At 44.8% G+C, this 13,357-nt stretch overlaps 3 protein-coding genes across 3 annotated transcripts; 1 reads left to right on the forward strand and 2 right to left on the reverse strand.

Moving 5' to 3' along the window:
- Window positions 1–5,698: 5,698 nt before the first annotated feature.
- On the reverse strand, window positions 5,699–6,444 carry LOC141728814 (histone H2B 1/2/3/4/6). The gene has a single exon (XM_074539511.1). The coding sequence runs from the start codon at window positions 6,128–6,130 to the stop codon at window positions 5,750–5,752; it is 381 nt and encodes a 126-aa protein (XP_074395612.1). The 5' UTR covers window positions 6,131–6,444; the 3' UTR covers window positions 5,699–5,749.
- On the forward strand, window positions 6,416–7,498 carry LOC141728812 (histone H2A-IV). The gene has a single exon (XM_074539509.1). It carries the CDS (start codon window positions 6,477–6,479, stop codon window positions 6,864–6,866), a length of 390 nt encoding a protein of 129 aa, XP_074395610.1. The 5' UTR covers window positions 6,416–6,476; the 3' UTR covers window positions 6,867–7,498.
- Window positions 7,461–8,490, reverse strand: LOC106629861 (histone H1.01). The gene has a single exon (XM_014272582.3). The coding sequence runs from the start codon at window positions 8,488–8,490 to the stop codon at window positions 7,831–7,833; it is 660 nt and encodes a 219-aa protein (XP_014128057.2). The 3' UTR covers window positions 7,461–7,830.
- Window positions 8,491–13,357: the final 4,867 nt, after the last annotated feature.

The raw sequence follows: 13,357 nt of genomic DNA on the forward strand, positions 1-13,357 counted from the left end.
GAACAGAAGGGAGAAGGCAGAGGAAAGGCTGGGATATCTCCTGGAAGGGCAGAGCAGGGCCCTGGAGTTTTACATCCAGAAACAAGGAATTTCCTCTTCACTTTTGCCCCAGCCACCAGTTAGAGGACTTTTTGCTTTACCATTGTCAAGAAACAAACCTGTAGGGTGAAGAGGAAAACCAGACATGATTCAGTTTCAGGGAAATGCTGTAAATTAGTTCCAGTTCTTTTGCAGTTTCCTGGTATTTCCTCCTGTGCTTTGTACCATGTCATTCTGAGAGGAATAGCAGCTTTTTCTTTACAAAGGAGCTGTGGGTCTACTGGTAGATAAAAGCAGCACTGGGAGATAAAGAAAAAATAGGAAGGATTCCACTGATTGATGGATGGTAAAAGATATTTGCTCTTACAAATAAATTTTGGGTTTGCTGAATAATGAAATTAGACATTGAAAGCCAAAAGAAACAATGGGGAAGAAAAAAACCTAAATTCCATATCAATTAAAGATTAAAAGGGAGGGTTATACATTAAAGGAAAATCTTTGGTATCAGGCATATTCAAGTCTGTACCTCTCAAGTTCCTCAGGATCGGGGAAAGAGAGAAGGGAATTGCAATTGGGTAATTAGAATAAAAAGGAGGCTTCATCCTCTAAAAATTTGAGAGATACCAGCGGAATGCCCTGTGGCCTCTCCCTTTATTTGAAATAAAGTAAAAGGAATCCTCTGTCTCCTTTTTGGATATAAACCTCTGGTGTTTGAGAATTAATTTTCCTAACACTTTCCTGCACAGAAATGTGAGCTGCAGTGGTAACTCTGAAGTACAACACCTGTGCTGCACATCCTGTGAGGTTCTGCATGACCTGTAAGTGTCAGTCCAGGCTGAAGCTCCAGGAGCCCCGGCTGCCTGTGGAATGTGACCATTTCCCTTCTCCCACGGGGCTGGGAGCAGCGATTTCAAAGCCCCCCCATGCAGAGAGAAGAACAGACTCAGGTAAATTTGGCTTTCTGGGGCAGCTGAGCTGAGCCCGGGCTAGCAGGAGTGCCTGTGGTGCCGTCAGTGCAGCTGCTGATGCTCAGAGCCCAGGGGAGGCAGCTCTGGGTAAAGGTGTTTTGGTGTGGTGAAAGATTGGGCCTGTGCCATTCCTAGGGTGATTTGTGTCTTCTTTTCTGACTGGAATGGCTGAAGGCACTGACCTGGCAGTGTCCCAAGAGCACAAGGGGGAAAAACTCCCCAAAACTTGATCATGAGGAGTGCTCAGAATGTTTATTGTTGAGGGGGCTGCTCTTTGCTACAAAAGGAAAAGCGGATGCACACCAGAGATGTGTGCATTTCTTCCCAGCTCTGAGACTGCACAAAAGGAGGTCAATATTCTACCATCTATTACAGGTTCCAATTTCAGGTGTAACTCTTCGTGCTCTTCTTATTTCAGGAATTATTTCTTCAATTTCCCTATGACCTTTGCAAGTAAAAACATCTGCATGCAATATAAGCAGGAGTGCAAGTACAAAATGTTGTGGATTTTATATGGGATTAACATCCCATCCTTTTTGTAAGTCTTTTTGTTCTACTTGTTTTCTAGTTGTAAAATGAATTATGCTCATAATTGTTTCCTGAGATTTTCAGTGGTAAAAATGAAAGGATGAACTTTTTTGATTAATACCTTCTATCATTTCTGACAAGGAATGCTTTTGAAATAAGCTTTTTGATAGGGCTGCACTCACTAATTTGTTTGTTTGTAGGCATGAAAGAAATCTAACTGGAAACAGCCTTTCCACCTCCACAGCCCCTGGTTCTGTGAGCCCAGCCCAGGGGAAGGAGCTGCCTCTGCTCACTGAGTGCTCCATCCTCCCTCGCAGGGCTGGGGGCTGGCAAGGGAGCAGTTCCCAGGGCATTCCCACCCACTTGCAGCCTCTCCTCCTGTAAGATTTGTGTCTTGGCTTGGCTGTGCTGCTCTCTGAATGGCACAACCCTTAGACCAGGTATTTGCTACTTGAAGTCTCAATTTTTTCCATTTACCATCTAACCTCGACCAGTTCTCATCACTGTAAATATTACGTCAAGGTGTGTGTAACACCAAATATTTTTCCCTACCTGCACTGAATTCTTTCTCCCACATCAGTAATTATTTTAAAATGTAGTATTTTCTATTTAGAATGGAAATAGAAGCCTACAGGAAAGTAACATTGCGATGATTTGTTTTGGGTGTCAGGTAATTACGTTCTGTGGCCATTAAAGAAAAAAAAGAAAGGTTTAAGAGCAGATATTGGTTTACTTCATTAATTAAAATGAAACAAATATTTAAAAACCCCAAAAAACCACAGAAAAGAACCCCCTACCAAAAACAAAAACACTACAAAAAAAACCCCCTCACAACCCCTGGAAGCAGCAAAAAATTTCTACAGGCAGTCTGTGATTTGTTCAGGTTTTGGTCCAGGTATATGGCATCTATTTTTCATTTCTGTTTCACTGTTCAGTCAGTTCACTAGAGAATACAGATATTTGCTTGCCCAGCTGCTGTATTTGATTTTGCAGAAATAAGTAGAGAGGGTGTTTTGTTTTTAAAAAGTTATGATTAATAAATAGAAAATTTTTTTTGCAGGAATGGTAATCTGGAGAAATATATGGTCTTCCAGGAGCTGCAATTTTATTATCCTAATAAAAATAAAATAGAGGAATTTTTTTTGTAACTGGTTGTATTGTCCATCAGTGTTCTCTTACTTGCTGGTTACTTACCGAGCTGTAATTTCACTCTAATCATCTGAGAAATTAAAAACTGCAGATATAAAAAAATATTTTCAAAAAAATGTTTGTGTTACAAAGTGTAAATATTCCCCAAATTTCAGATGCTGTGAATCAGGAGGTATTTTGAAGGTAATCATGGAGGGAAGATTAAAAGACAACATGAAGGGCCTGTTTATAGATTACACATTCAAACACTTCTCAATATTGAGAATTGCTGGGATTGATGACTTTTGCTTTGCACTGGGAGATGAGCAAGTTGGAGACCCAGGGCACATGAGCTGATGAGTGTAAAATTTTTATAAAAATGGTGTCACAAACACTGAGCAATCTGAAATTGGCGAGCCAGGAGCAGAATGAAGATGGAGCAAGGAACCAATTCCAACAATGAGATAACTTCAGAAGGAGTCCAGCCCAGTGACCAAAACAATCAATGAGACATGCAGGGCCCAGCACCAAGAGTTGGGTTATTGTATTTGGGGGTGGGATGGTGGCACAGACACAATCTGGGCTGCAATCTGCTGCAGGGGGCTCCTGTGTGGGGACACCCAGCTCTGTCTGCTCTGCACACTGCATAAAGGAACTTTGCACTCGCTGAGCTGGAAACTCATCTGCAAAAGGAGTCCAGGGCAGGAGAATTGTTGGAGGGGTTTCTGCTTTGTTCCCCCATGGTTTGGTGGCAGCAGCAGCAGCCCCAGCTCCAGCAGGGTGCTGCATTTGAGCAGAGCTCTCTCACTCTGCTGGGGGATCCCACCGGGGTCGGGTCTTTGGGACTACAGAGGCAACTGCTTTGAAGGAAATGGGAAAGGACAGTAAAGAATGGGAATTATGGAAGAACAAGCTGTCATGTGATTTTATACTCACACTATTCGCATTAGTGCTTTTGAGGTTTCATCCTCTTGTGGCATGAAATTCTTAAGATTTGCGTTTTTTGCTGAGCTTAAATCCTACTACCTCTACCTTTGGTGAAAAGATCAAGCTAAAAAAGATTCTATGGTAGTAGCTTTTTGTCAGATCAGAGACTCTGTTCTCAGCACTGTTAGAATAATTAGAGTTATGCTACAATCAGACCTGATGACAATTGCTTTTTTCACATGATAGGCCCCAATATTGCCTTGTCATTCCTACTGAAATTGAAAGAAGCAATCAGCAACATTTTGCTTTCTGTTTAGTGAAGAGTTTCCTAGGCCTAGAAACAATTTCACATACTGAAACCATTTATGAAAAAATCCTCAGAATTTCTGTGGTGGCTCCCAATGCAGTGTGCAACGTGGAGCACACAAACACAGGAAAAGGAAAACAAACACTCAGAGCTGGGCAGCCACAGGCATCCCCGAGCTGCTGCTTCAATCGGGCAGCAGGGCTGTGCCAGGGCAGCTCTGCTCTGAACTGGGGCTTTCACAAGGCTGATTATCTACAGAATGGCCACTGACAAACTCTTCTGATGGCCAGCTTCAACTGCGACAACAGGAGCACTTCTTTGTGCTTTTCTGGTGCTCCAGGATGGCTTGGAAAAGCCTAGAGTGGAATATACAATGGTTTATTAATATTTTCAGGTATTAGGCATACACAGGTACTCAGAATAAGCAACCTGTGCTTCAGAGTTTGCACTAAAGCACATGGAGAGATTGCAAAACCCCATTTCAAGCTGATAAAGAAGAGTTTGGAGAATGCCTCTTCCCACTGGATATCTGAAATCCAGTCTGAGAAGTCCCCATAACCCTTCAAACTGAAATTAACATTTATTAGGTAATCGGTAACAGATTTTTGAGACCTGATGTCTCTCTCATTACCTACCCTACCAAAGAATAGGGAAGTCAGTACTAGAAAGGTAACTTTTGTCATTCCGTGGTCCCTGTATGAATTATGTTCAGAAGTTCACAGTATATAATTCAGGATTATTGAGATCCAGTTAGGAAGTGATAATGGCTTTGATCTGCATCCATGGCGGCACGTAATTACCCTGGGATGAGAGGGAGGCACTGAGAACGCCTGTGCTTTGAGCCTCATTAGCGGCTGTGTGATGAGACCTGGGAGGTGACAAAGTCAGCCCAGAGTGTCGAGTTTCTTAGTATTTCGTACTTTTATAACAATTAGTGACAGATTAATGCAGAAAAAGGCAGATAAGTTAAAAAAACCAAAACAATCTTCCCGTGTTTACTTCCTTGAAAGGAGAGCCCAAAGCAGTCGCGGGAAGAAGCTGAGCAAGCTACTGTAAAAAAAAAAAAAAAAAAAAAAAAAAAAAAGACATGAACAGAGAGATTATAAGGACAACTGGTGAAGATAAAGGAGTTTAGAAAGTGCTTCTGAGTTATATTGATCAATTGATCAATATCGGGCTATCTACAAGAACTTACCGCCGTATAAATTCCTTTCTAGTACAATGCGCTGTTCTCATCTCTCGCATTTGTGACAAAAATAACCGCACCTCCCAAAAACTGCAGAGGCTGAGCACCATCGTGTGGCCGATCCGACAGCAGCAATGGTGTGCATGGATGAGTATCCATGGATAATTTCGATTCCCTCCCGGCTAGATAAAACCAGTAAGATTACTATCCTTCAGTTTAGTGCAGACATAACATGGAAACTTGCCACAGTAAGGTGATATTGACAATTGTGAAAACCATAAGTTAATGAAAACATCACCTAAAAAATAACCATAAAACCCAAAACAAAAACCCCAAAAGAAAACACAAAAAACCAAAACAACAAGAAAAAAAATAAAGGAAAAAAAAACCCACCAGCGATTTAAAACCGCCTTTACAGACATATTTGTAGCTGTGGGAAAGTAACAGTAAATTCGAGAGAAGTATATTATCAAAACAACTTTTAAGTAGTATGTCAAACCCAATAACCTAAAAAAGAAGAAAAAAAAAGAACAAAAACCCCTAAACACTAAGATTTCACACTAAGAGAAAATAAAGCGTTCCTTACTTAGTGATACAGCTCTTTTATTAAAAAAGTGGGTGGCTCTTAAAAGAGCCTTTGGGTTAAAATTGACGATCGAAAGCGCCCTACTTGGAGCTGGTGTACTTGGTGACAGCCTTGGTGCCCTCGGACACGGCGTGCTTGGCCAGCTCGCCGGGCAGCAGCAGGCGCACGGCCGTCTGGATCTCCCGCGAGGTGATGGTGGAGCGCTTGTTGTAGTGCGCCAGGCGCGAGGCCTCGCCCGCGATGCGCTCGAAGATGTCGTTGACGAAGGAGTTCATGATGCCCATGGCCTTGGACGAGATGCCCGTGTCGGGGTGCACCTGCTTCAGCACCTTGTACACGTAGATGGAGTAGCTCTCCTTGCGGCTCTTCTTGCGCTTCTTGTCGCCCTTCTTCTGCGTCTTGGTCACCGCCTTCTTGGAGCCCTTCTTGGGCGCGGGGGCGGACTTGGCCGGCTCAGGCATTTCGGCGATAGCGGAGACTCTTCCTGGACGAACAGAACGGCTACGGAACAAATCCCGGAGCGAAGTGAGGAGCGCGGCTGCTTGCCATGCATTTATAGTGCGTCTATGCAAATGAGCGGCTCCTGCACCGCAGGCTATGATTGGTCAGAGTACGAAATGATGTCAGCACTCCCCCGTATTCGCGTGTGATTGGTCACAATTGGATCCTTCTTCTCATTGGCTGCCTGCACAAGACCTACTTCTCAGCCTATCAGCGCAGGGACGAGGCAGTAAAGCGAGCGCTGAGCGGGGCAGCGCCGAGTGTTCCTGGTTCTCTGCCGGGGGAGCGAGCGAATAGCGCGGTAAGATGTCGGGTCGCGGGAAGCAGGGCGGCAAGGCGCGGGCCAAGGCCAAGTCGCGCTCGTCGCGGGCCGGGCTGCAGTTCCCCGTGGGCCGCGTGCACCGGCTGCTGCGCAAGGGCAACTACGCGGAGCGCGTGGGCGCGGGCGCGCCGGTGTACCTGGCGGCCGTGCTGGAGTACCTGACGGCCGAGATCCTGGAGCTGGCGGGCAACGCGGCCCGCGACAACAAGAAGACGCGCATCATCCCCCGCCACCTGCAGCTCGCCATCCGCAACGACGAGGAGCTCAACAAGCTGCTGGGCAAGGTGACGATCGCGCAGGGCGGCGTGCTGCCCAACATCCAGGCCGTGCTGCTGCCCAAGAAGACCGACAGCCACAAGGCCAAAGCCAAGTAAATCTCATCTGACTATCAACCCAAAGGTTCTTTTTAGAGCCACCCACAACATCCTAAGAGAGCTGAGTTATCGCAACAACAATGAATGTCGTTTTGCATTAACTACTCAATTCTTATTTCAATTTATTTTTTATTTTTGGTTGGATAAAGTAGCAACGTTTTCCATGTTTGTGACAACAAAACAAAGTCTTGCCAAAACGTCCTCCTGTCCGTGCAAGTTCTTCCTGGTACGGGCTGTTTTCCGTTTAGGTCTTACGTCCGAGAACGTACGGACACGATTCGTTGAGAGATCCCGTCCCACCTCCCTTTTCCGCCTCTTAAAGTGGCTGCTGCAGTTCCAGAGATAGGAGGCGGAATCGTCTTCGGGGAAGGGAGGGGGAAGGGCAGCGGCCCGGGATTTCCGCTGGCCAATCCTTGGGCAGGGCGGGCTTTTTCAATACTTAAAGCTTTCTTTCTCATCAGGAACAAAAGGATTGGCAGAGATCTGGGCTATTTTTGTGTCCGTAAAGAAACCCTCCCCTCCTCCCCCCCAAACAGACAAAGGCATTTACGGAGATACTTAAAAAGAAATAATAGATTAAACATGGCTCAGTAGTAGCGTGCCTTGCAATTGCATTATTTTGTTACAAAATATATCTTTACAAAAACGTACATCCGATTTTTTATCAAATCATTATAAAACATTGCTTCTTGGTAGTCAAAGTAATCACTTGGAGAAAAAACAAAAGTCTACACTTCCCTAAAGTCGCCGCGCTCTACCGCGTTCTTAACTATTTCTTTCGGTAATCCCTAGGAAACAAAGAACACAGGACACAATTGACCTCTTGACGACTTACGAATTACTGGACCCCTGCTGCAGGTTACGGACGATCTCGGTGCATCAGCTCCTTTAGGGAAAATGTGGGTGGCTCTTAAAAGAGCCGTTGGATAACAAAATAAGCAGAACAAAACTCTTCTGGAACAATTTACTTCTTTTTGGGCGCCGCCTTCTTCGCCTTGGCCGCTTTGGGTTTGGCTGCCTTGGGCTTGGCCGCTTTGGGCTTCACGGCCTTTGCCTTGGCCGGGCTCTTGGCCGCCTTCTTGGGGCGCCCGGCCTTGGCGGCTTTCTTGGGGCTCTTGGCCGCTTTCTTGGCCGCTGCAGCCGCCGGCTTCTTCGCCTTCTTGGGGCTCTTCTTCACCGCCGCCGCTTTCTTGGGCTTCTTAGCGGCGCTAGCGGGCTTCTTCACCGCCGGCTTCTTGGGCTTGGCCGCAGCTGCTCTCTTCTTGGGGGCTTTTTCCTTCACTTCCCCGGGTTTCTTGTTGAGGCGGAAGGAGCCGGAAGCGCCGGTGCCCTTGGTCTGCACCAGAGTGCCCTTGCTGACGAGGCTCTTGAGCCCCAGCTTGATGCGGCTGTTGTTCTTCTCCACATCGTAGCCGCCGGCGGCCAGCGCCTTCTTGAGCGCGGCGAGCGAGAGCCCCTTGCGCTCCTTGGAGGCGGACACGGCCTTGGTGATCAGCTCGGTGACGCTGGGCCCCGCGGGCTTGCGGGCCTTGGAGCCGCTCGCCGCCTTCTTCGGCTTCTTGGCGGCGGCCTTGGCGGCGGGCGCGGGCGCATCGGGGGCGGCGCTGGGAGCGGTCTCGGCCATGGCGGCGGCTGTCTCGGCGGAGCGGGCGAACACAATTGGGCTGGCCCGGGTCAGATGCTCGCGTTTTTAGAGCGGAGCCGCGCCGTGATTGGTGCGCTGCTGAGCCCGCCCCGCCGCACGGCCGGGGAGCCCTTCGGTGTGCTCGATTTGTGTTTCTTTGGACTAACAAAAGTGTGTTTTCCTCGGAATTTCTGCCACCAAATCGGCCGGTTTCCCCGGTGAGGGGGGAGAAGAGCAGGTACTTGCGTTCGGGGGAGTTTCCTGCGGCAAACTCGCGATTTGAGTTAAAGGAGAGGCGATAAATCCCGTGTGCTGCTGCCGGAGAGACCTCTGAAGGGAGAAACTTTTGTTTTTCCTTGCAAATTAAAAATTTCCTTTTGATATAAATGTTACGGCAACGACTCAGTCTGATTCTTTAGAGGGTTTTCTTGGGCTCAAAGTTGAAAGCTTACGATTTGAAGCTATTTTGACAGTTTAAATTGATTTTGAACAGGAGGAAGTAACACAAACTCCTTTTTCAGCTCTGAATATGGATTAAGAACCGGTTCCTTTGACCATGTGTTTTACCTACTAAAACGCTAAAGTCTAGTGAAATAGTGTCTCGTACAGCCACCTATTCCACTTTTTGTAGAAACATAAGCAATTCCTTGTTATCTGGAGACTGATGACTAGAGAGTTGGTTTATTTTGTCTTACTGGGATTTCAGTACAAGGGAGGCAAAGTTACTCTGCTGCCCTACGTGGGGTGTTTTCTTTTTGTTTGTTTTCCATACGATTTTTTCTACCAAATATTATATAAATCAATCTATTTGCCTGTCGTGTTCCATATTATTTTGAAAAATATAGTAATTTAAAATCTTTTGTTACAAAACTGCAGCTTTGTAAAAGAAAGCAGTGTCCTGCACTTCTGTTGTGTATGGAAATTATCTTTGTCTCTGGTAATTTAAGACTTGCAAGGAGTATCATTGCAGTTTAGTAAGCATGCTCTTCATTCCCAAAGAATGTTATCTTGTTTTATATTTTCTCTAAAAGTAGTAGAATTGTAAACCCTTATTGCTGTTTGGATTTTGAACGTGTCTCACAGAATATGGCTACACAAAGGTTTAGCTAAAACCTCTGAATGCTGAATCCCCTTCTCACTCTAAATAAAACCCACCTAATTATTAGTTGTGCATTTTACAGCGATCACTGAAATAAGGAAATACTTTTATGACAGAAACTAGAGCAATTTGTGATAACCTGAGTTTTAACAAGGGGAGAGGTAGGCCATAGGTCATTCCTAAAGAACCAGGAAGGAGTCAACCCATACTGGTACCTGGTGGAAGATGGTGTAATATGCTGAGCAGAACAGAGCTCTGGCTTAATATTTCATTAATCTGTAACTGACTGTGAAAAAAGTGTTTTATCCATTGTCTTTTGTAGTTGTTTAAGAATCACAAAGACTGCACTGCAGCCAGGCCTTTGGTATTACCTGATATAACATAGAATGTGAATACAGTATTTAAGTACATGTTAGCAACCAGAAATTCAGAGTGTATGAGTAGATAGTTTTAGGAAAATGTAATTCTCTTTCTGTGTCATGGTTTCATTTACAATGGCTGTTTTATAAACACTAAAATGTGTATAAAATGAGAGATTTAGCTTGCTGTAAAATAGTGTTTCAGGGAATGTGAAATTATGAATAAATGCAATGAAGGGGAAAATTGTGACCTCCACCCCATAATGATAAAATACCATAAAAAAGGTTGCAGTAAAAGTGCACCTGAGCTCTGTAATGCTTTAAGGGGAAATTAACTGAGAGGAGACCTAATCAAATTGTGATTTTCAAGGTCTTATTTGGCAATACTATGTAACACGAAGTAAGGCTACAGAGATTAAATGGAGTGGATGTGAGTATTGCAGAGTTACCTTCAGAAATTGCAAATGAAGGTAAAATGTTTTGAAGCCTTTATCCTGTATATGTAAAACTATGAATTAACCTTTCCATTGATTTGGCTGCATAATGTAATAAGGTAGCAATTGCTGGGAAGATATGAAATTTAGCAGTTGCCTAGAGACTTCATTGCATATAGGCAGAGGAACAGCTTAGGCCATGAGTGACATGTCAGCAAAATGAAAAATTCCTTTTTGCTTATTCTTGGTGCTTTGAACACATATGTTTCAGTAATCTTCACTGAAGGAAATGTAAATATTCCAGCTCTCATTTGTGTCTTCACAGAGTCTTCATTCACATTTGTTGATGGCAAAATTGAGGTGCCTGAAAAGGTCACTATCCCAGTTTTCTGCCTGGCTTTTCTCCCAGCAGTTTCTACCCGTTCCTCATTTCCAAAGAAGTCTGCTAAGTACGTACATGTCAGCTTCTGGTCTTCAGCTACTTTGTAGTAATTTAAACTGAAGTAACTTCAGAAATTTCATTAAAAAAAAATAAGAGAGAAGCTATTTTAAAATGGTGTCCAAGCAAAGAGATAAACCTACTTTACTGATGCAGAATTGCTGCTTGGATCTCATATTCTTCTTTTTGGTGAAAGAAATACATACAGGAACAATATTTTGGAAAGTTAAGGTGTATTTGGCAATTTTAACAAGAGCTGCTCTACAATCAGAACAGATAGTTAAAAAAGAATAAACAGATGTACTCAGGAAGAGAAAAAATGTAGTGAAAGATTACCTGAAAGGCAGAAGTGGGAGTTTTACCTCTAGCTGAGCAAATGAAGAAGGGAAATAATCTTGTTTTAGATATAGGATATTGTGGAAAAATATAATTAAGAAGACATTACATAGATTGTTACATGCAGTTTGGTTTTCCCAGTGAGACTGGAGAGAGGTAGAATTCATCATTCAGTAAGAGAAGGAAAGTCATTTCAGGATCTCCAGAGATACTTCTGGAGAAGACACCACTATAAGGTCTATTTCATATGAATTATTTCAATCCTCCTCACCTTATGGGCACCCTAACAGGCCATAGTGCATCACAAACCTGCAGCCTGAGCCCTCCCTGCAAATTGCTTCCTTTCAGACACCCAAATCTGTTCCAACTTTTGCAGTTATCATTAGGACCCCTTGGCATGAGCAAGGAGACACAGGAAGCACAGCCAAGGGCTGGCAGCACACCTGAGAGCTATCAAACGTTCCCATCTGCAGTTTAGGACCTGCCAATACTTGTTCCTACGAAAATGAGCTGTGGGTTATATTTAGGCATGTCTGCATTAAGGAGAGGTAGCACAGGAGTTGTTCCCAAGCAGTTTTGTTGGGAGGCATTAGCATGAGAGCCGGGCGGCTGCTGCAGCTGGGGGCTCTGCTCAGCGTTCCCAGCAGATGAAGGAAGGGAAGCACAGCTGCTCTGGCACTCTGAGCCCCTCTCCTCACTCCAGGTGGCAATTTCCAGAGAGGTTTAGGTGAGGGCCTTTACATGATGTGCTGCATTCCCACATACATGTTCCACAGGAAAGAGCTGTAAATGCTGCCTGCAACCATGATTACACTCCCATTACGGAGTTACACCCATGCCTTACTTGCCCTCAGTGACATCATCTTTCATCTGAGTTTCACATGTAATAACATTTGTGTGATCCAACCAGCCTGCACAGTTTAGCAACTTTTAACACTTAGCTAAGGAATTTTAAAGCAACACTTACCATACTACAAACTTGTTGCAGCTCAGCAGAACAAGTCTCTGCCTACATAACACTAATGTGTCTGCTGCTGCTGTTAAGCCTCCTAAAGTGCACTGAGGTCACATAAGGCCTTTTAAACTCAGGGTATAGTGAGCACCTGTGGGGAGCAGAGCAAATAGGGTAGGGCAAGGGATGACTGTTTCCACAGACTCATCTTCCTGGAATGCTGTACACTCCTCCCTGTACCCTTGGTTAAGGGTTGGGGCACCCGTGGTGTCCTCCCTTCTTCATTGCATGACATGTAATTTGGCAAGTTAAAATCTATAGTCTGAAACCTGGATTTGTCCATAGTTAGGAGGCACTGGAAAGGAAGTCCTTCCTGGGAAAGCAAAAAAAAAAAAAAAAGTCAGCAAAAAAAATAAAGGGGGCCAAAACCTTTCTGAGAACAGATAATGATAAAAAAATGGACTTTGTTCTTTACTCTCTGTTTATTAGTTCAAGGCATATTTACTTTTTTTCCACACACAATGAAAAGGTCCACAGTCACATATTAAATAATAGAATTATTTCTATCTCTGAGTAATTTGGTCTTCTAAAATTAATCCAAGCCACTTGAAAAGTTGTGTTTTGGACCACCCTGGCATGGTTTGAATATCATCATCAATGGGAGATTGAGGACACCTCAGGCCCTTAGACAAACTGTTCCTGAGAGGTGAACAGCATTAACAGCAGCTACATCAGCTATGGCTCCCCAAGGAAATTGTCTCCTGTTGCATGGAGAGTACCTCACTTTAACTGGATTTAGTGGTGAAGTCCCCCAAGGAAGGGTGACACCACACTGTCCTTCCACAGCAGCCTCTCCATAGCACGGAATCCTGGCTGCTCAGACTGGTCAGCAGCTCACACAGGGATGCTGGGCTGCACACTCTTCCTCCCTGCGGAAAATCCCTTCTGTGGATTTTCTGCCCTCCACACTTTCCTGCTTGTGTGACGATGCTGTCTGTGATTTCTGGTACACGGGAGGGAGCAATGTGGTGAATCTAAATGTCACTTCCCACTCCAGCCAGAAACGTGTTTGGAACCTATGGAGGGACAAAGTGTCCTTGGACACATCGTGCATGCACAGCTGGTCTGCAGTCTGCCATCTTCCTGGCTGCTGACACCCCAGACACTGATGTGACACGCTTCCAGGTAAATTTGGATTGCAGGCAGCTCATTTTTGCCTCACAGGCACTGAGAGTGGCACCCAGGCAC

Source organism: Zonotrichia albicollis, chromosome 4 (assembly GCF_047830755.1).
Source record: "Zonotrichia albicollis isolate bZonAlb1 chromosome 4, bZonAlb1.hap1, whole genome shotgun sequence".
In the NCBI taxonomy this organism is placed as follows: Eukaryota; Metazoa; Chordata; class Aves; order Passeriformes; family Passerellidae; genus Zonotrichia; species Zonotrichia albicollis.

What these genes read in the sequence shown, in the direction of transcription:
- LOC141728814 (XM_074539511.1), bottom strand. Translation starts at nt 6,130, where the DNA reads ATGCCTGAGCCGGCCAAGTCCGCCCCCGCGCCCAAGAAGGGCTCCAAG.
- LOC141728812 (XM_074539509.1), top strand. Translation starts at nt 6,477, where the DNA reads ATGTCGGGTCGCGGGAAGCAGGGCGGCAAGGCGCGGGCCAAGGCCAAG.
- LOC106629861 (XM_014272582.3), bottom strand. Translation starts at nt 8,490, where the DNA reads ATGGCCGAGACCGCTCCCAGCGCCGCCCCCGATGCGCCCGCGCCCGCC.